The sequence below is a fragment of the Grampus griseus genome (genome assembly GCF_964374135.1).
Source record: "Grampus griseus genome assembly, chromosome: 5".
NCBI classification, from domain to species: domain Eukaryota; kingdom Metazoa; phylum Chordata; class Mammalia; order Artiodactyla; family Delphinidae; genus Grampus; species Grampus griseus.
The window spans coordinates 118,359,644-118,382,024 of NC_138998.1; the positions used below are offsets into that span (position 1 = coordinate 118,359,644).

At 37.3% G+C, this 22,381-nt stretch overlaps 1 protein-coding gene across 3 annotated transcripts; it reads left to right on the plus strand.

Moving 5' to 3' along the window:
* Positions 1–1,652: 1,652 nt before the first annotated feature.
* On the plus strand, positions 1,653–20,725 carry CHODL (chondrolectin; the record flags this gene model as incomplete). 3 transcript variants are annotated; one of them, XM_082654702.1, is made up of 6 exons in its annotated part: positions 1,653–1,731; positions 11,749–12,058; positions 12,198–12,355; positions 16,112–16,198; positions 18,075–18,177; positions 20,506–20,717. In XM_082654702.1, the coding sequence occupies 6 exons, from the start codon at positions 1,653–1,655 to the stop codon at positions 20,588–20,590; spliced, it is 822 nt and encodes a 273-aa protein (XP_082510828.1). In that variant the 3' UTR covers positions 20,591–20,717. The 3 variants fall into 3 exon arrangements, with proteins under 3 accessions (XP_082510828.1, XP_082510829.1, XP_082510830.1); XM_082654703.1 differs by having other exon boundaries at positions 16,127–16,198; XM_082654704.1 differs by lacking the exons at positions 1,653–1,731; positions 18,075–18,177 and having other exon boundaries at positions 11,793–12,058; positions 20,506–20,725.
* Positions 20,726–22,381: the final 1,656 nt, after the last annotated feature.

Consider the following 22,381-nt stretch of genomic DNA (forward strand, 5'->3'; position numbering starts at 1 on the left):
ATTGCCCATGGCCCTGGAATAAATTATCTTTAATATTTGTATAAGGAAAATAAAGTAATAGACAATATTATAATTATTTTGGAATTCTGCTTTCTTGAGTAGGGTGGATTTAATAATCCTTAAGATCTTTCCAAGTGTTAGAATTTCTTATTCTATATGACTTGTCTTTACTATAGAAAGATTGACTTTTTTTCCCCTAAGAAAACAGTCCAACAAGTGTTGAGTGTACTCGTGGCTTACGAAAACAAAAGACAGGGAGGTGCTGTAAAAACCAAAGGATTTCAAAATCATTAAAACCAAAGGATTTCGTTTAACAAATCCTGGTGCATTTAAAGCAACATAATGGCAAAATACCAGTTCTACTGAAGCCCATTATGAGAGCCTCCTCAGGGTTCCTATCATGGACTAGATATAGATAAAACTCTCATGGACTGTTTTTCAGTACTCCAGGAAAATGCAGCATCCTTGGGTGGACTGTTATTACAATAAAGACCAAGTCATGTTATGGAAAAGTGCCTTTGTAGGTTTTAGAATGGTTTGCTTCTGATGTAAATCCCAGGTCACTGATAGATGATTACAAAGAAATACATACCTTTATGTCCAGGAAATTCCCAAGTATTCAGAAAATTTATTTTATGTTGATGGTTTTCCCTAGAGCTACAAAGACTGAGATTGAAATCATTTGGGAAAACTGTTTCAAATATTCTCTTTAATTTACTCCTTGGCAACTTAGTCAAACAGCCTGCTTGGAAGTAATCTACTTGCAGAACCTAGGTGGAGAAAAACCTGCCACACTGTATAATTCACGGAGCATGTTTTGGCTCCCACTCCGCCAATCCATTTTAAATAGTGGCTAGTGCCCTGCATCTAGCAATACATATGAGCAAACAATTGAGCACAGAAAAAAAAAAAAAAAGGCCCCACAACTTGGCATCCCCGTGGACATTAATCTTTGAGAAGATCAAATGGATCCAACTTTCGCCAGAGTTTAATAGCAAAGCTGTCACATTTTACACAAATGAGTATCCAGTCGTCTAGCGAATGGAAACAGGAAACCGGGAGGAGCGGAGAGGAGGTGGGGCCGCTGACTGGACTGTTTGCAAAGTGGCTCCTGTTTTTAGGGGAGGGGCCGGGATGCTCCGCATGACAGGAGAGACGAAGTAGTTAAAAATTATTACTCGCGAGGGGCTGGAACCTCGGCATGTGGGTATATAAGACGGCGCCTCCAGCGCAGAGCTGCTGCTTTGCTGTTGCGGGAGCCGCGACCAGGAGGTCGCATGGGCCCAGCCCCTCACTTGCCAGAGGCCGAGGAGAGGCGCCAAGGGCGCGGTGGGATCCAAATCGAGGCTCCTGCCTCACCTCTGGGATAGACACGGGACCCCCTAACTTCTGTTGCCTCTCCCGAGACGCGCACCCTCAGGGTCGTGCGCTCTAGCCCGGCACACTCGCGCGCGGCACCAGCGCGCCCGGCGCCAGGTCTGGCCAGAGGCGATGCGTGCAGGGGGCCGGGCAGTCGGGTTCGGGCGGCCGGAGTAGGGCCCCGCGGGGAGGCAGGGAGACAGCGGGGTTAGAGCCCCGGCTGCGCGGCGGGCAGAGGCCCCTTCGCTCCACGCCACACCTGCTGCCGCCGCAGCCGCCGCCGCCGCGCCGCGATGAGCCGCGTGGTCTCGCTGTTGCTGGGCGCCGCACTGCTCTGCGGCCACGGGGCCTTCTGCCGCCGGGTGGTCAGCGGTGAGTCCGGGGCCATCCGCCGAGCGCACGAGCCGGGAGAGAGGGCGGCGGGGCGCGAAGGCGGTGCGGACCGGCCTGTCTTGGGGTGGAGGCTCTCCGAGGGGTTGGAAACCCGTGCGGGGTAGGTAGGGGGCCGGAGGAGGCAGGGGGGAATTGATTGTATTCTGCTTTCTCCCCAGCCCCACTAAACACACAGAAAAGTTTAACTGTTTTGGAAGCGCCAGGTTCAGTAGCTGAGAAGCGAGCCCCGCTTCATCCTGAGCAGTACAGCGTTGTCTAGGACTAATGTCGACTTTCTTTGTAAGAGAGTTGGCCGCAGGGTAGGGCTGGTACCTGTAGAAGGGGTGGGGTACGGCGTAGGCAGAGGGAGCCCAGAGACAGAGGAACCGCTGCAGAAATGCCACCCCATGTCGTCCTGGCTCGACTTCAGTCCTCGCCCGCACAGGGTTCACTCAGATGATTTCCGAGACCAGACCTGTTCGCCGTGTGGGGCTCACAGACCCAGGGGCATGCAGCCTTTGTTCTCAGGAGGGCTGACAAAGACCAGGGGACTGGTCGTTGTGTGAGGACGCCCTTACATACCTCATTCCAAGTTGGGGACTTCTCAGAACATGAAGTCTGCTCGAGTTGGGTTGAGGTGTACATGGTCATCGATGCAGGTTTGTGCACACAGTGGGTGCCCAATTAGGTCGGTCGAGTCAGTGCAAGGGAAATGGATCGGAATTGGCAAGCTTCCCGGAGCTGGCTTTGATTTTTCTTTTCCTTCCACTTTCATTGTCCTATTGTTGAGCAACTCGTGTTGCATTCATTCTCCCTTACTTTTGGGGAAGGTCTCTTAAAAAACATAAAGATTCTCAAAAGCCTAGGATGAATGAACAGGACCTTACAGGAAAATTGAGCATGGCTATCCTTATTGAAATCTCTTGTGATGCTAATTAAAGTGTTGCAATAAATATTTGTTGAATGTATGTGGGCATGTGTTTTAAGTGTGGGAAGTTTTTTAATGTAAAAAGCACAAGTTCCTTTTCACGTTCTGTGCATCTGTGTAACAGGTGTCACTAGAGGTAGAGGTAGATGACAGCTAACAGCAACTTAATCAGTAGTGAAACTAGACCTTTAGAAACTGGCATATTAAGCTTAATCGTTACTGATCTTCCCTCAGCAATGTGATGTTCTACATCTTCTGAATATAATCCTTCAATGTCTGGTTATCAATTACTCTCCACTAACTTTTTGGCCCTCAGGAGACACTGGAATTAAATACATTGTGAAATGTCACTTGGAAGTGCGTGTTGCTTACATTTTTTTCAGGCTGTTATTATTATTCATTTATAAAATGAAAACTTTACAGTATCAAACAAGGAGGTTACAAAAGCAATAGCATTAGATCCCATTCCCCCTATTTTAGCTTAAAAATAAGTTCACCATAAAACTCATCTGAATGTGTAAATTACTTATCTGACTGCCCTTGTCTCTGTCAGATTTATTCTTGCAAATGAATTAACAGCAGAGATCAGGCTTTGAGCATAAGGTGTTTCTTAAACACATAGAAACACTTCATTGACTTAAATAATATCCACTAGGTATATTCTTATTGTATGCCTTAAACTTTGCAAAGGGAGAAAAAGAATACATAAAGTTAAAAAAAAAAACTTGAAAAAATTGTTGATGAAAAGTTTATTTTGTGTTCTATTATTGCATAAATTGCTGCAAACCTTTTGCTCTGTTTTCCTATTAAGTATTTATAGGCATCTTGTAGGTGCCATCTGGAAAATTTCTAATTAACTGAACATGATCTATTTGATTTAACATAAATGATGATGTTTACTTGATATTAAAACAGTTATGTTTTTTCTTATGAATAATTTAATTGTCTTTGGCCTTACAAACTCACATTGAAATCTAACCATTAGAAATTGATTTGTGATTTTATCCTTTGAAGACTAATTTTTTATAATATGTATTTCAGCCATAATGGCATGAGTACAGAGGAGTTTAAAGCCTGACATTTTGGAAGAAGTAGGTCTAATGTCTCCCTGGTTGATGTTAAGCTTTGAGAAGTACATAAACTTTTTCATGCCGTTAGGGACCATTTACCAAAATTCTACTCAGCTGTCTGTCAAGTGAAACAAACTCTTTGGAGCCATTATTAGGAGCATACTTAAAATATATGGAATAGATTTTCTAATTATTGAATATCAGCACAACCATTTATAATTTCTATTCAGTGTACCAAAATAATTACTGCAGAAAAAAAGACAGGAACTCTCAAAATAATGCTTTACAGCAATTCTCATTTTAGTACTTTATTCAATAAGATACTTTCTGATACTTTTAGCTACACCACCATTTTTAAAGTTGAGAGCATTATTTATAAATGAAGTGAAAATATTTAAATGAGAAATAACATTTCAAACATCATCATAATCTGCCCCATAAGATTTAATAGCAGCTAGCAGTAATAGAAAAGTATTTGTGTAGATTACTGGCTATGCTTATTTTGATTCATGGATAGGCAATAAAAATATAAACTATAAGGATAATGATCAAATTTTTTTTTAGTGAATTTGTGATTCTAACTTGGGAACTACTTTTAAGGTCTTGGACCTGTACTGATTTGTTGTACACACAGATGTGTAGAGGATATCTCTGGGGTCTGCCATCATTTAAATCTGTGAAGTGACTGGTGGGTAATGACACCTTTAGAACAAAAGTAAGAGGATTTTACTTTTGGGTATAAGGATACATATGAAAAAGAAGAGTTCAAAATTCAGGTCTCTGAGATGGGAGGATATGTTTGAAGAGCACATGCATATTCTTAAGCATTTGAAGTGTTTTGAAGTAATGTGTGTGTCTGTTTTTACTTTCTCTTTTTAGTGCACACAGCAGTGATCCATCAACCTGTTTATGCTGCAGAAAGCATTAAGTGTATTTCATGGTACCTCCATATTTCTGCAGAACACTTTAATATGTATTAATTTGAACTTATTTAAATTGGCAAACATTTTATTTAGAAGACTGGACGATTTAGACACTTCCGTTTTGATCATGCGAATGCCACAGAATATTGCAAAATCATGGGTGGTGACCAGTAACCTAGATCAAGGGAGATACAAAAACTTTTTAAAATTAAAAAGAAAAAACTGCTGAGCGTATTCCAGCCTATGGTACTATTTTCCATGACATCATCAAAAGCATAAAGTGATGACAGTGCAGTTTTCAGAGATGCAATTACTTTAAGTATCTCTTGGGCAAGAAAGGAACAAATTAATCTTATTACCAGTCATGTAATAAACTACACATTCACCATAGCCATTAATCCTTAACGGCTGTTTTTCATCATTTTATCATTTTGTTTTTATAATTCTTTTTCTGGAAGATGGCAATATCTGTTACATTAACATTAGAAAGTGGACAGTGTTGTATAAAGGTGTCCAAAGTGGAAATTCAGCTGATGGTCTCACTAGCAATTTTACTTTCTCCAACCCTCTCTCTTCTGTTAGGTACTTTGCACACAGGTGGACGGATGGACACAGGATTGTTTCTTTCACTGTTTTAACATATTACTGATAATGTAACACAGCCTGACAATTTGACTCCTTGTAATTGGGAAAAAGTTCAGTTGGGACCTTGTTTGTTTTACTTGGAAAATAGAAGGGCTAGATAAAAAAATCATTAAGGACATAAAGGGTCTGAAAATCTGAGATAGATGTTCCAATATGGATCCTGTGTCTAAATGTTCAGTAAAAGAAAATCTACATTCTGCTTAGAAACAAACCCTCAATGTACAACCCCTAGTATATGTTAGCCATCTGGTATCAATAACAGACCAATGCTGAACGTGGTAACATAGGTCATAGTAATAATGTACATATTAATCAATCCCTTTATTCATGAAATTCTTCACCTTAGAAAAATATATCTGAGACCTCCATGGAGGCAGCATAGAAATCTGGGGACATGTATGAACTGTGGAGCCAGTCTGCTTGGTTCTAAACACTTTACCATTTATGAGCCATGTGAGTTTGGCAAATTATTTAACTTTTCTATGCCTCCCTTGCCTCATTTTTAAAATGGGATGAAAGCACCTTCATCACAGAGTTGTTGCAGGGTTAAAGGGGTTCAAACACAGTAGTGCAGGTTGTTTCATGGACACAGCTGCCGGCCAGGAAGCTGTGAGGGGGCGCTCAACGCGGCAGTCCCTGTGCCTGCAGCTGAGGCAACCTGGAGGAGAGCATAACTTTTTCAAGCTGAGCAGCCTGTATCACCAGGAGAGATCATCTTTCCTAATTTACCCAAAGGTGTGGATTGTGCTAGCAGTGAGGCCCTGCACACTAAACTATTGATAAATGTCAGGCTTTTTTTTTTTTTTTTTTTGGCCATGCCACATGGCACGTGGGACTTAGTTCCCTGACAAGGGATTGAACCCGTGCCCCCTGCAGTGGAAGCGCAGAGTCTTAACCACTGGACAACCAGGGAATTCCCCTGTCAGGCTATTATTATTGTCATTATTTCTTTAAAACTCCTAACCACTCTCACTTTTTAGGTGAGAAAACTGAGGTCAGGAAAGTTTAAATAATGTCCCCAACATCCCCACAGTTCCAGTACAGTTCTGGGATTCCAAGCCAGCTCTTAGTGATTGAATGCTTGAATTCTTCACTCACGCAGTTTACAATTTATCTACTTGGTTTACAATTTATTATCTAGATCTTGATTTCAAATACTGGATTAAAAAAATAAATTTCATACCCTTCTCAGAAAGTTTGTGATACTTCCCAGGTGGAGATGTAGGGCTTGCAGATGCCACCATCATGCAAACAATGACCAAGACTACAGTTTTGGTTGTTTATCAATATAGGAAAACGGATTCGAGCACAATCTTAATAGTGCACTATGCAATTAATTGCATTATAAAATTTCCTGAAAAAATAAAATTTATTATAACAAAACATTTTTATAATGAAATGTCTTAAAAAGTAGGTGTAATATTGAACACTGAAAGCAGAATACTTATGGTTGAGAACATTCCCTTTTTTAGTTTGAAAGTTTTACTATTGGAGGTCATGTCACATTGTATGTTGTAGTTGCAGCATATTTATTCCTTTGATTTTGAGTAGAGTAAGAAAGAATTATGAAAAACAAATTATTCTGTGGGATTCTAGTAAAATGTCCAAAGTCTGGTCAGTCTGCTTTGGGGAAGATTTATCATGTAGGTCCTCTTTTGTACAACTTGGTTTTTTTCTTTGCAACTAAAGGTAGATCATAACTGAACAACAGAAATTCATAATCTTCCATGTTTTTACTGAAAAATATGATATAAATTCAATGCTTATTTAATTTGACAATATATGATTATAGTGTGAGGTATAAGAAAAATGTTCTTACTTTCAAAACTAAATGAAGACTTAACTTCCAGAAAATTGATAAATATAAGCAAATCAAAACCAAGTCATAGATCCTTTCTATTCAGGAAGAAAAAAGTAAACTGCCATGACTTTATGAGTTTGGCCCTGCTTTTACATTGTTGCTAAAAGCATCGAAAACTCTGCCAATATTTAGCGCTAAAGGAATTTTCATGACTGAGAAAAAGGACAGAATTATCTATGCATGGAAATAGTAGCAGAATCTTAGCTGTGATAATGATAGGAATGTTTATTTTAGTAGGCAATACTGAAAATTATCTCTAAATTAAAGTGCATGTGTATGTATGTAGTTGTGTGTGAGTGTGCGTGTGTGCACGTGTGTGTGTATGTATGAAACCAGGAGGTGTAGAATCCTGGGTGAAAGGTCTTTCTTGCACATAAGCCAACAATCAAGAGAGGTTTCCCACTACAGGTGTTAGGTAACATTTAGTAAATTATTGTTAGACAGTATCAAGGTAGCCTTAGTGTGATAAAAACTACTCTATGGTTATCTGAATATTTTATGGGGGGTAGGATAGTAGATGGAAGATTAGATGTAGTAGATGGAAGACTAGCTTTCTGCTGGTCAAAATAGTCAATGGAGGATTTTATCTGAATATAATATTTAAACGTAAGAGAAAAGGAAATTCTCTATGTGATCTCACAGAATGAGAAAGGAGCTAATTATAAGTGTTCCCTAAGAAGATTAGCCTTTACCGAAGTGGGAAAGTTGCTTCGAGAAGATCCGTATTAATGGGACTTTTCTGGGAATTAGGGCAACATTTGTTTCCCAGCTGTTGGGAGTTCCACTGCTATTACAGCCAAGTGTGATCAGCTGAAATCGTGGTGAGCAGTTCAGTAGCTGCTGTTTCTGCTGATTTTGCTGCAACTTGGACCAAAGTTGCACCATAAGGTGGAAATCAGTAGTAAAAGAGAATTGGATATGAAGAAATTCCCAGTGTCAGCTTTAACTGATTTTATATAGAGATACCATAAAAACTACAATGTATCTATAATTTCCTTAAAATTGCTTTGCTAGATCTGAACTGCTAGTGACTTTTCAGTTTAAAATTTGTGGACACAGCTGATATTCAATTAATGCACTTTGGAGTTAATATCTGTCTGTAGTTGGTAATTGGCCACTGTCCTGATCCTCTGAGATTCCCCCTGCTATGCAGCCACTACAGTCTGCATCCCCTCATCTAAGACCCTTGGACCACTCCATCATCCACAGCCAAAGCGAGGATGCCCGGCATAGAGAGTGCCAAGGCTGGCTGTGATCCAGGGCTTGTGCAGTATTAGTTCTTAATTATTTTAAATATAATCCCTGTCTATGGATTTTTCTTTAATTATTATTGTTATTATTTCTCTACAGACTAACATTTATCTACAGATTGACATTCCTAGTACCTAATAGTGATATTAGGAATTTCTACAAGACACTTAAAGCTCTCTTATGTATTTAATTAGAAGTGCTATTTTAATTTTATAAATAAGGTAATTTTCATCATCATTCTTGTATTCTCACCATAAGTAATAAATCTCTGCTGCATTTATTTTTAGTACGTCAAAGATAATGAGAAGAGACTTTTAGCATATATGTCATACCTAGGCATTTTCCGAACTTGTGCTGGCTTTGTTACATAAATAATTTTTACTCATTAAAACTTCTGGCTAATCTTTTTTTTTTTTTTTTTTTAATTTGGCTTCTTTCTATTATCTTGCAAAACAATCTCATTGGTCAACTTAATATTTCACAAGTGCTGGAATCAAATTGAAGTCTGAGAGTTCTTGGAGTAAAAAACTGAACAAACTGAAAACTCAAGGGAATGTAGTCCAGATATATTTTGAGACTTAGAAATATGAAAAAGATGTAGAAGATAAAAATGGAAACAGAGCTTGCTTTAAAAATACAGGCATAAAAATCACTAGGCTTAATGGCATTGCTAGAGTATTTCCAGGAACAACCATTTTAAACAATGAAGACATCACAAACCCTAATAATAAATTAGGAGAAGATTTTAAAAAATAATAATTTTATTAGGATCAACCATTGGGACTTCCGTGGTCATCTCTCCAGGATTATTTGTTTCAGACTGGTTTGTCCTCTTGACGTCTCTTTAATTCCAGTTTCCCCGTGGTCACTCATAGGAGCCTGTTATTTTTCATTAACAATTAGTTGGGGCAGTCTCTTAATTTGTTCTTATTATTCAGTGTGTTGCTCCTGGGTCCAGATCACAGTTAATGAGACAAAGAGGACAACTGGCTGTCTTGCTTGCATTGCTGGAACTGCTCTGTTATTAGTTGGCTGTTCTCAGCAGTGTCAACTTATTGAATGCCTATTACTCAGACACTGTTGTGAGGTTAATGGCCTTCCACTGATTTCTGCTCCCTCCTGCCTCTAAGTGTCATCACCAGTCATTAATTGCTGATTCTGGGGGAGAATGGATGTGATACCGACGCTGGCTCAGTGTGATATACTGTAATTAAGAATACAAAGCTTGAATGCTTTACTTTTTTTGCCAATGTTTAAATATAATACACCCCCCCCCCAGCCCTTCACTACTGTCAAATTTTCTTGATTGGCTACAAAATTAAATGCGTAGTGAAAAAGCCTTCAATCCCAACAAGAATTGTAAGCAGTGAAACTATGCCTTGATTTCTTAGCATGAAGTAATTTGCCTTAATTTTACATAAAATACTAGATAGTCTATTTTCCAAGGTCAAACCTCAAGCTGAAATCAGAGGGACTAAAAGGGTAGTGGAAAGCTGTGGACAGCAGGCTGGGGTTAAGGAACAGTGACAGAGAGGGATCCACGGCAGTTTTTAAAGTTGACAGCAGAGATCAGAGGTGAACGAAGGAAGCTAATGAAAAACAAAACAAAACAGCGTGACTGTTCTGGAGATTGCGTCTATAATCTTGGCATACATATTTGTGGTAAAAAGAGATAGGTGTAGGGCTTCCCTGGTGGCGCACTGGTTGAGAGTCCGCCTGCCGATGCAGGGGACACGGGTTCGTGTCCCGGTCTGGGAAGATCCTACATACCGCGGAGTGGCTGTGCCCGTGAGCCATGGCCGCTGAGCCTGCGTGTCCGGAGACTGTGCCCCGCAACGGGAGAGACCACAGCAGTGAGAGTCCCGTGTACCGCAAAAAACAAAAAAAGAAAGAGGCAGGTGTAAACAGTACAACAATAGGAATTCCACTGCTAAATCCTGTACACTGTAATATCCCTGTTACATATATGGCTGTATTATGACCCAATATGATCATTCATATTTGTAGTTATGTCACTAAGTAATTAGGAATATTCATTGTGCTCAATTCCTAGAGGTATGTGAAATTCAATTTTAAGAGGGCTTTTAAGTCAAACTTTCATTGCCTATGTATTTAAGTCTTCACTGATGTAGTCTGAGCAGTATAGTGATGTCACAGCAATGAAGCTTGATAATAAAAGGTGATATTTCATTAAGAGATCTCAAGAATTATTTTAAGCTTAACTTGTGGTTCCATTTAATATCTTGACACAAATTTATATTCTCTATATAGTGACTTCTAAAATCATTAATAGATATCAGGATAGATGGTTAAACTGAGTGCTGTAATTTATAAAAACCTTTAAAATACCAGTGAAAATAAAAATTACATTTTCAATTTCACCTCCAAATTCTGAGTATTCTATAAGTACTCTAGCAAGTTAACCTGTCACTTCTAATACAATATTATATTAATAAATTGGTTTTTAAAAATTTATTTATTTTTGGCTGTGTTGGGTCTTCATTGCTGTGCGTGGGCTTTCTCTAGTTGCTGCGAGCGGGGGCTACTTTTCGTTGCAGTGCACGGGCTTCTCACTGCGGTGGCTTCTCTTGTTGTGGAGCACGGGCTTTAGGCGTGTGGGCTTCAGTAGTTGTGGCACGTGGCCTCAGTAGTTGTGGCACACGAGTTTAGTTGCTCCACAGCACATGGGATCTTCCTGGACCAGGGCTCAAACCCGTGTCCCCAGCATTGGCAGGCAGATTCTTAACCACTGTGCCACCAGGGAAGTCCCCAATAAATTGTTTATTATTAGTGTTACCTTCATTCTGACTTCTGTTAACTTTCAATTTTAATGTATTTGCTCTCAGATATATACAATAAAAACAAATATTTACACCTTAAATTTGCCACTTTATTTAAATTTCAATTATTTAAATGTATTCACTTCATGATACCTTATGTAAATTTGCTTTTTTTACTTGTTTTTAATAATTCCTTTATGAATTATGATTCTTATTTCATAATTTTGACCTTTTAGCTTCCTTTACTGTGAATACCTGACTTTTTTAAGCTACTTTCACTCACTATGGTGTCAGTTTACAAAATCTAAGCCAGGAGAATTATGACTTCCCTTTACAAAAATTTCCTTTAAAAGTTTATGTTACAAGTTTATTAGGGAATCAATTTGCTTTTGTAAATTGAAATAAGAATCTAGAAAATAAACTTTATGCAGTGGTTCAATGGGAGAAGCATTCTTGGCAGATTGTTTCTGTTTTGATTGGTTCTTTCATTTTAATTTGTAGTAAGTAGCATTATGAATATGGTTCAGATAATCAGTACATGGGCATCTTTTTTCTTCAGGCCAAAAGGTATGTTTTGCTGATTTCAAACATCCCTGCTACAAGATGGCCTACTTCCATGAGCTATCCAGCCGAGTGAGCTTTCAGGAGGCACGCCTGGCTTGTGAGAGCGAAGGGGGAGTCCTTCTCAGCCTTGAGAATGAAGCAGAACAGAAGTTAATAGAAAGCATGTTGCAAAACCTGACAAAGCCTGGAACCGGAATTTCTGATGGTGATTTCTGGATAGGGCTTTGGAGAAATGGAGAGGGGCAAACATCTGGTGCCTGCCCAGATCTCTACCAGTGGTCCGATGGAAGTAGTTCCCAGTACCGGTGAGTAGGGATCCTGAGGACGCAAAGGGGGCTACTCAGAGGGCAGAGGACAAAGGGAGATTTCTGTTATCTGTAGAGGATGTCAGAATAGAACAGGCGAAGTCACTGAGAAGTGTTCCTGCTGCTCTGTACTTGGCAGAAACTGGTATACTGATGAACCTTCCTGTGGAAGTGAAAAGTGTGTTGTGATGTATCATCAGCCAACAGCCAATCCTGGCCTCGGGGGTCCCTACCTTTACCAGTGGAATGACGACAGGTGCAACATGAAGCACAATTACATCTGCAAGTATGAACCAGGTAGGAAGCATTGTAATTCCGTAGGAGCAGATTTTGTGCATATTTGCTTATATTAAGTTTTATCTTTAACCTTCACTACCTTTGGCTTGTTTTGTTTTTCTGCTGTGAAACATGGAATTACTTTGCAGTTTGATGACAAAGTATTGAAGCACACTAGGCTATAAAGCAAACTGCCCTATGAGTTAAATAGAAGGGAGCAACTAGAAAACATCCAGAGGGGTTTTTTTAAGAGAAAATAATTATTTCTAATATTAAGGCCAAACTGTGTTTTTGTAAACAGATTTTATGAAGAATAAATATCTATTTAAAAATATTTCAAAATTTAGTATAGTGTGTGTGAAGTAGGTGTAAGACACCAAAGCACCTGTAGGTTTACACATCTGATCCGTAGTTCTTTAGATTTTCTGGTGAATTTAAGGGAAGCAATCAACATTCTCCTGGGACATTAGCTTATCATTTCATGACGTGATACTTGGTTTGTGCTCCTCAGTGAAAGTCAGAGAACCATGGTGCAGAAAAGTAGGGGCGTGTGCCTCGTTCTCCGCGTGATCCTCATTCTTTGGAATATGCCTCGGCAGGCAGTTCGCTTTTGTTTGAACTCTCCAACTTATTGCCGTATGGAGCACGTGGGAAGATCGCACTGACCTGAGCTACGCTAGTGTGGTTTCCTGCTGAAATAGTAAATTTGAGTTCCTTTGACTAGAACAACTCAACTGAATTGATATCTGACCAAAAGAGAGACTAATCAGAACGATGTAAACTCATCGTTTTAATCATCAAAGAAAGTCAAATTAGATATTTAGGCTATGAGGATTTTTTTTTTTTTTTTTTTTTTTTTTTGCTGTTTTCCTCTTTTCAGTGTTTGGAAGTTTCATTTGAACTCTTCCAAGGGCTGTCTGCTTGACCTCATAACATGTGTTCGTGGAAGGCAATTACAATCAAGTACTGCTATTTCCATTATTCTGTTGAAATTACATGAGTCTTCTTCTTCTCATAAGACTGTAAAGCACAAGGGATTATTTGGATTAGATTTACCCTTCTCTTATGTTTATCCTGTTCTTGAGTATATTAGCCTACTTTCTTTATCCCTGGTGAGTTTAGTCTTTAAACCTCTTGGTTGCTAAATGCATCATTACCCTCCTAGAAGCCTTTGCAAAGCTATATCTGTTACACACTTAGGTTCTTTGTCTTAATTTTTTTCCTAGAAAAATATGAAGTTGAAATTCTTTGATATTTTAAATTTGTGACACTGTGTGCTTGAAACTATTAAATGAAACAAAGTATATTACAGCATATTCTTAATACAATATTATCTTCATTCTTTGAGCTTTTAGGTGACCCTTTGTATTTTATTTTATTTTATATCATATTTACCACATTATTCAGGTCACTATTCCCCAGAATCCTCTTGTTTTGTATTAGGTAGTCTATTTATGTTACTCATGGAAGAACATTTTAGACATAAAATTAGTTTTTCATTTATCTTCTATATTCTACCTAAATCTTCAAATACCTATAGTTTTTTAACAAGATTCTTTCACGTATTTTTTGTTTTTGAAGCACATGTACACTTCTACAGTGTAAAAGTTCCTAGAATTATTAATGTATGGAATTTTTCTACTTTGTTTTACTTTAAATATTTTCATTTTTATATATTTTCTATGTAGTTAACCTTCTTTCCTTGAGCTTAGTGTCTTATTTATGAAGGATGTTGGTTTGATTAAATTCCTTGCTTGTATAGTCAGTGCTTTTCTGATGGTAAGTAGTTAACTTCTTTGGCTCCGGATGCGCAGGCTCAGCGGCCATGGCTCACGGGCCCAGCCGCTCCGCGGCATGCGGGATCTTCCCTGACCAGGGCACGAACCCTCGTCCTCTGCATCGGCAGGCGGACTCTCAACCACTGCGCCACCAGGGAAGCCCAGTAGTTAACTTCTTAGTGGTGAGGGGATTGGAGGATCAAGTAGTGAGACTAATTACAATTTACAGATTATTTTGAACTTTTTTCTCCAACTATACCAAAAGTACCACGTGAACTTAGTCTCCTGCTTCTGTTCCTGCGTACTGTCTAATAGCATGGCTACTGATATCCAAAGTGGTAAAAAATTAACCTAGCTCTACAGAAACTGAATAATTCACGGCTGAGTTTTCTCACTCTCTTCTCCACCTTTTTTGTTGTTGTTGTCACTGTTCTGTGCATTGACTATCTATTCTTTGGGTCTATCAGTGTTAACCAAAGACATTTTAAGGGGATACTTCTGAATCTGATTTTTATATTTATTAAAATTACATTAAGTACTCTTTTTTTTTCTTTTTCTTTTTTTTTTGGTGGCACGCGGGCCTCTCACTGTTGTGGCCTCTCCCGTTGCGGAGCACAGGCTCCAGACGTGCAGGCTCAGCGGCCATGGCTCACAGAGGGCCCAGCCGCTCTGCGGCATGCGGGATCTTCCCTGACCAGGGCACGAACCCTCGTCCCCTGCATCGGCAGGCGGACTCTCAACCACTGCGCCACCAGGGAAGCCCACATTAAGTACTCTTGCTCTTAGACATTAAAAATAGTATGTAGGAGATTATGTTTCTAAAATTTTGTTACTTAATCGGCAGTTGCAGTAAAGTTTGTTAAAATATTTTAAAGATAACCAGTTCTATGTTGATAAATTGCATAATATCTGTATTATTTGTTCAGCAAATACCAGTTGAGCACCTAGGGGCATAGAGTGCCTAAATTCTGTGTAGGATAGGACTGTGTCGGGCAAAGTATCAGGGTAATATACGTGTATCAGAATAATAAATATTATTATAGGATGGTGTATGATTAAGCTTCTAATGAATAGAGACTATGTGACCAAATTAGAGTAAACATGACATTAAAATGATTTAATATTCTAAAACTAATGTAAGATGCTGCATGTGTTTTTTTCTTTTCCAATGATTGACAAAAATAAACAGAATTATATTTTTGGAACAAATGAAAACAAATTTACAGGTTATTTTCTTAGTAATTCAATTTATTTTCTCTGAACTATTAATTTAATTAATAGTGCCCTAGGGAAAAAAATAATTAGGCAAGAGAGCAGTACCAGATCATTGTAAGATATTTCAACAGTTTTCAAGTGTGTGACAATTGAAGAAATCTTGCCTCATAAAACCAGGGAAAGAAACAACTTGCAAGCCTTAATTTATGACTATTTTTTAAAGAAGTAGACACTATTGGAAAGCAAATCTAAGATGACATTGTTTGTAGGGGACAGAAATGTGCTTTAGAACATTTTTACTTGAATCATCAATTCCAGGTGCAGTCCACATGCAGTTATCTGCTGCTTATTGTTGTGATGAGAAATCTAAATTATACACCAATAATAGTACAGAAATAATCCTGCTGGTCTTTGAATCGCAGTTAGTGTCTCATGTTATGCTCACCAATTCTTGCCTATCTTTTCCTACTTTTGTACCTCCTTTGTCATTATTACCTGTAGTCGGTTATCATCATCATAGATGCTCTGGATTGCTAAATGCAGTTTGGGGTTACAGGGGTTCACCCAGTGGATCCAAGTTGCAAAGAGATCTTTATTCAGAGGTAATTAAATGTTGACTTTATAGTTAGATCATTTCATATAAATTTAAATTCAAAATACAATTAGCTGGAATTTTTTTTAGAAATCAATGTTTATTTTGTTTTATAATAAACTTTTATTTTCATCTGCATTTGTATTTGTCTTATTTATCATTATGTATGACAACTGCACTTATTATTTACAGAGATTAATCCAACAGCTCCGATAGAAAAGACTTATTTTACAAATCAACCTGGAGACACTCATCAAAACGTGGTTGTTACTGAGGCAGGTAATTAGTTCACATGTCTCTAACTCACCTATCAAGAGAAGAAAATGTACTTTTACACTTTGCTTCACGTTGGCCCCAACTTATCTTGTTGCTTGGTGAAATAGTGCACTAAATATAGGCCTATGGAAATTTACTTTAGGACTAGGTTAGAACAAATGATGCTAAGCTAGTTTTTGAATAGAAAAACCTATTTTGTTTTCTTTCTATTTTCACTTAAGTGGATGTATCTAGTACTAAACTAAGTATATCCTACACCAAAACGTGGATCCACAAGGATCTTCCCCAGTATGTAGGTGTTATGATGTAAATGGGTGCATTCAGTGGCCTATAAACAGTTGGGTACTGTTAAATGTTTAGGGATTGGCTGGGGTGGGCTGGGCTTAAAAAAGCCTTATTTGTAGACTTTGAGTTTTCTGTGGTGTGGATACTCCCACCCTGGTCAGTTTCAAGCTACCAAGTGACATCACTGAACAGCAGGTTGGGTAGTAGGCATCCAATGAGCTTTCAACTCTGTGTCTCCAGCACGCCACTGTCTGCAAAAGACACAAAATGCAATCCCAGTGCAAATCTCATGTTAGTCAAAAACTGCTCTTAGGATCCTTTAGGGGCTTGTTTTAGCATGGCCCTATGCCAATTGGACAGGAATATTAATTTATACTAGTTACTTCGTAAAGATTGAGCCAAAGACCCAAAGTCTCAAAGTCTTTCCACAGGTGATGCAAAATCCATGAAGGAGTATGAAATACTTTCTTTTTTCTTTACTCTTATATGTAAAGGATCATGATGGTCTTTTGAAAAGGAAAGGAAATGTGTCTTGAATCCTTAAAATGCTTGCGGTCACTTTAACAGGCTCAAGAGTGGATGAAAACATAGCAGATTATCCCCAAAATACCCCATCACTTGACCTCAGTTAATTTTTCTTCTCTTAACAAAGGAAATGATGTGCAGTTAAATGGAGAGTTTGATCTAAGTCCTGTCCACTTTGACCAGAATTATTTAGATTAATTATGATGATGGCTTTCAATTTGCTAGCTCAATGCATAGTTTTCCAATTTGCTTTTCTTGTATGGACATGATATTAAACTTTAGCGCTTTTCACTTTCAGGTGTCTGATTTTAAAACCATTCAGAACATGTAAATCTAATTAAATAGATCAGTAAATAATTACATTAGGAATATTTACCCTCCTATGACATTGAAAAATTTTTTGATAAAGTCATTTTAAGCTGTATGGGACATCAGTGTGGCACTTTTTTATTTTACCAAGAATACCTAACGTTATCAAATGTGATAGAACAGGATTAAAAGATGATCCATTTTAGAATTTAATGAAGATCAAGTGTTTATGCCTCTGTAGTCTTATGTCTCTAGGTTATGACTCTATCATCATTTAATATTTACGTATTTTGGTTTAATCTCAGAGAGTCACGCGTATCATCATGGTACTGGGCTTATTTGTTAGGATAATTACATATCCAATAAATCAGCAATTATTTTAATCATGATTATTCTTTAATAATCAGTACTTGTTTCTCAAAGTAATAACTGAGAAGGATGAATGAAGCGAGATAACTGAGATTATTAATATGTTGTAAAAACCAGTCCCTATCTTAACTGAAGATTTAATAATAGTTTTGGAAATATGGACATTTAAGTGGAGCATGGCAACCATGCAGTATATTTTGTTTTTAATTTCTAATGAAACATGAATATATTATTTCATTAGATTATTCAGTATTCTGGGAAGAACTTTACTTGGAATCTTATTGATAATAATTATACTTTGCCTTAACTTTTTGGAAAGATTTTATACAACTTTCATGTCAGAATCCTGCCTCAACTATCTCTTTACGTTAAGACTGTTTTACTTTTGTAGGAATAATTCCCAATCTAATCTATGTTGTTATACCAACGATCCCATTGCTCTTACTGATACTGGTTGCTTTCGGAACCTGCTGTTTCCAGATGCTGCATAAAAGGTAAATAACTCATATATGCAGAGACAACTTGAAAAGTTTTAAATAGGTTTTCAGGACTCTTTAAAAATTTAGCATAAAATTATATTTTTAAGTTGTCTTAAGAAAGTTTTGATTTTCATGTCTGTCAGTACATACCCGTATACATAATCTAATAAAATATACCTTGATTATAGGATTATGAATTATCTCGTTTAATCCTCACAAGCCATATGAAGTAGGTATCCTTCTGTTTCCATTTTTCAGTTGAGAAGATGGTGGCTTAGATGAGTCACACAGTTTGCCTTGGGTCTCATAGCTAATGTGTGTGATGGACCTGAAATGTGAATGCTTATAAGCTCACAACATATGCAACTATGTTACACTGTCTCTTTTTATTAAATATAAGCATTAATGCTAAACCTTTCAATTCTGACCTCAAGTTGTATGACAGACTTGAGTTTTGTAAGTGAACTTTGTAGTACCTTTTCAAAATTTCAATTCATAGCTTCTGTTTTATTTCCAAAGGATCTTTTAAGTATAGGAACTATAGTATAATGGTAAAAATGGGTTACTTTTTAGTAGGCATCTTGAAATAAAGTGATATGTCTTAACAGCAAGATTCTTGAGAGTATTCTTTTATATCTGTTTACGCATACCCTGAGTTACAGGTGAAATTTTTTCATATGTGTCAGTTTGGCAATTAAACTAAAACATTAATGTATGAAATATAAATATGTATCAAAGGAAAAAGGAAAAGATGTGGATTTTAATTAGTGTGTGCTTGCTAGAATAAATTAGACATCTTTGTCAAAGTGTTTTAAATAACAACTGATTAAGAGAATGCTTCCTTCAGGGAAGGACCTGCAAATAAGTCATTTTTCTCTTTTGACTTTACTTCATCTTCTTCTTTTCCTGAAATGAACCCTAAAGAATTGCTAAGTAAAAATGCCCCAGAAAAAATATTAAATAGATGTAAACTCTAAATGGTTCACATAAATTTTTTAAAGAATCCAACCTGTGATTTACTGGCTGTTTAAAGAAGACATTTTGAATAATGATAAATAAAGCCTGGCAAATTAATACTACCTATTGTGACATATTTTGTCCTCTTGACTTTCATATATATATATATATATATATATATATATATATATATATATATATATATACACAACACACTTAAAATTATTTTTCAATATTTTATGCAGAATAAAGACAATAGTAAATATCTAATTTTTACCCTTAATTCCTAAGGCTATAGATGGAAAGAAAATTTATGATTACGACAAACAATGAAGTAGAGCGAGGATTTGATAGAAATCCCCCCATAACCCAGCCAAACTGTTACAGAAGAGCTGTAAATAACAAATCAATTTGAAAAAAAAAAAGGATTTGAAAAAAATTATGTAGACCTTCTCACTTCTAAAATTAACATTAGTAAAGTGCCTGTTTTTGGAGTTTTCTCTGAAGTTCGTTTTCCTTCTTCCAAATAGTGTGTTGTTGTGGAGATTCCGCTCATTCTCAAGTCTTCCAGGTTTTTATACTTTGAAGACCCGTGGAGTTTTCACTTGTTTGAAATTCTCAGAGTGAGAAAATAAATCAACATAGACTACCTCTGAAATTAAGTTGTTAGCACTTAATTCATTCTCTCTTAGATCCTCCCCTTTTTCCTTTCTTCCAGGAAAGCAAGGAGAAACTTCATCAAAGACTCAACTCCATTGTCATCTGAATGCCTTGCAGAAAGTTTAAATTCCAATCTGGTACACATGATGGCTTCTGTCATTCCATGTCATGTTCAAAATAAGAAGTCTTGTTTCCTTAACTCATAATAACTCCTAAATTAAATAAATACTAATGCTACACAAAAGCCACATTAATAACTTAACCACCCTTTTGTTTTAACCATTTAGGAAACTTTCATGTTTTTCATAGACTTTGCTTGGCTTATTTTCCATTCATGTTAGATGACTTCATAGATAGAGATGTACTGATCTTACTTAATTGGGTGCAAATCTTTAAAACATATCATTTAGATACGGTAATTTATTAGTAACAAATTCACAGTTAAATTGAAGTCAGTTAAGTAATATAAAATTGTATGACTCAGGCTTGTTTAGGAAGACTTCATTTCTTTCTTTGAAGGAATTCTGCAATGTCTGATAGACAGACTGATTACCATCTTCACATACTGGAATAATCTAGAATTTTTTGTAGGAATGAAAAGTATGCTGGTGAGAGAAGAAAGACGCTTTCATAATAAGGGTCTGACATATCTCCAGTTGGACCAAGACATGCCTAGTTTGATAAGAAGTCTCAGACATTGAACTTATTACTTCTTCTGTTTTTCAGTAAAGGAAGAACAAAAACTAGCCCACACCAGTCCACACTGTGGATTTCAAAAAGCACCAGGAAAGAAAGTGGCATGGAAGTATAATAATTCATTGACTTGGCTCCAGAAAAGAAAATAGAGTTTTGTAATTCTGGATCTGTATAAGGAATGGCATCAGAACATTAGCTTGGAATGGCTTGAAATCTCAAAGGATGTACAAGATGAACTGTAAGCTCCCCCTTGAGGCAAATATTAAAATAATTTTTATATGTTTATTATTTCATTTATAAAATAACGCTGTGCTGATAATGGAGTGAGACATGCTTATTTTGCTAAAGGATGCACCAAAACTTCAAGTAAATAGGATGGACCATGCAGATTAAATTGCTATGAACACATCAGAGAAGTATGTGCATTGGAAGCAGTTATTTTTGTTTCTTTCACCTTTCATAAGTTGTAATCTAGTTAATGTAAGGTAAATTGCATTGAAGTTTACAGTGTGCAAAATATTTTTCCTTTACATAAGTGTTAGATAAAAATGGACTGTTCTTGTATTTATTTTTACAGTGTTTCATTTTTAAATACATGCTGTTTTGATTAAAGAAATGTATCACTGTTGTCAACTGAATTCACACACACATAAATATATTACCATAGAAAAAGTTTCTTTTCTAGAAATGGCTCATCTTCTTTTAGTTTCTCTGCTTTGGGTCAGAGTAGGTTTAGGAAATCTCTTCAGAAATAAAAAGTTATTTCATTAACCGTGGTATAAATCTAGTCAAATATTTTACTTGGAGGCAAGAATTGTCTAATTTCAGTTGTGCAAGACATGTGCCTTACAATTATTTTGCATTTAAAATTCAACAGATTTTGTAATAACTTTGTTAATAGCTGTATAAACAATAATATACTCAATCTAGAGCAACAAAAGTGGCATACATGATATAAATCATATGTCTTCACGTATTGCCTATGTAACCACAAGTAGCTCTCTGAGGGTTCTGGAATCGATTTGGCCCCTACCTTGCCAACAACACAAAGATGGTTGTGTGGGGTCTGGGACTGACCCTGGAGGCCGATACCTACAGAGTTTGTCTAAGGTTTTTCCTAGCTCCGTTTAGCCTCTGTCAGCATATAAGGCGGTTTTACAGTTGGGACTAGTTGAGTGGTCACCACTAGTGTGCAGTTAAGCACAGCACACTGACATTTCCGCAAGGAAAGAAACTGAATTAGTATAAAAATGGGTTGGAGGGCATCAATGATCACGTGTTCGCTGTTCACGTTTGGCTGAGAGAGTAAACTGGGGTGCCTCCGTCCTATCTTCTAGTTCCTTCAATGCTTGTGGCTCCTTCTTCTCAAGAGAGAGTTGTAACTATCTGGTCTTCAAATGTCTCTGTGCTCCTTTTAACCAAATAAAAAGTTCTTGTTTCTGAAGAATGATCATTGGTGTTGTCTCAATATCTTAAGTGAACAAAGTACAGATATGTTTGCAATAAACTAGGGGAACAAATGACTGTTTACGTGTGGTAAGAATGGAAGTTATGGTTGTACACTGTTTTAATCCTCATCTTTTCAGTTAGATAATGAAGAGCTTTCACTAAGGCAATTCACAACTCCAGTTGGTTGGCAAAATTAAGAGGCAAAATAGAAATTAGTGGGCATTGGTCCTTTTTCAGCTGCTCAGAGACTGAGGAAATAGGCAGCTGCGTTCTAAGCTTAGATCTGCCCACATTTAGCACTTCTTTTTCTTTTCTTGGCGACCCATCTTTCTGGGCAGAATAGGAGACCAGCTGCTGGGATCTACCTCTTCCCTCCAAGCTCCCACCATGCATTTCTTCCTTTAGTCAGGACTTGATGGAGGGAGACTAGGCTTTCCCCATCATCTGTGCCACCCAC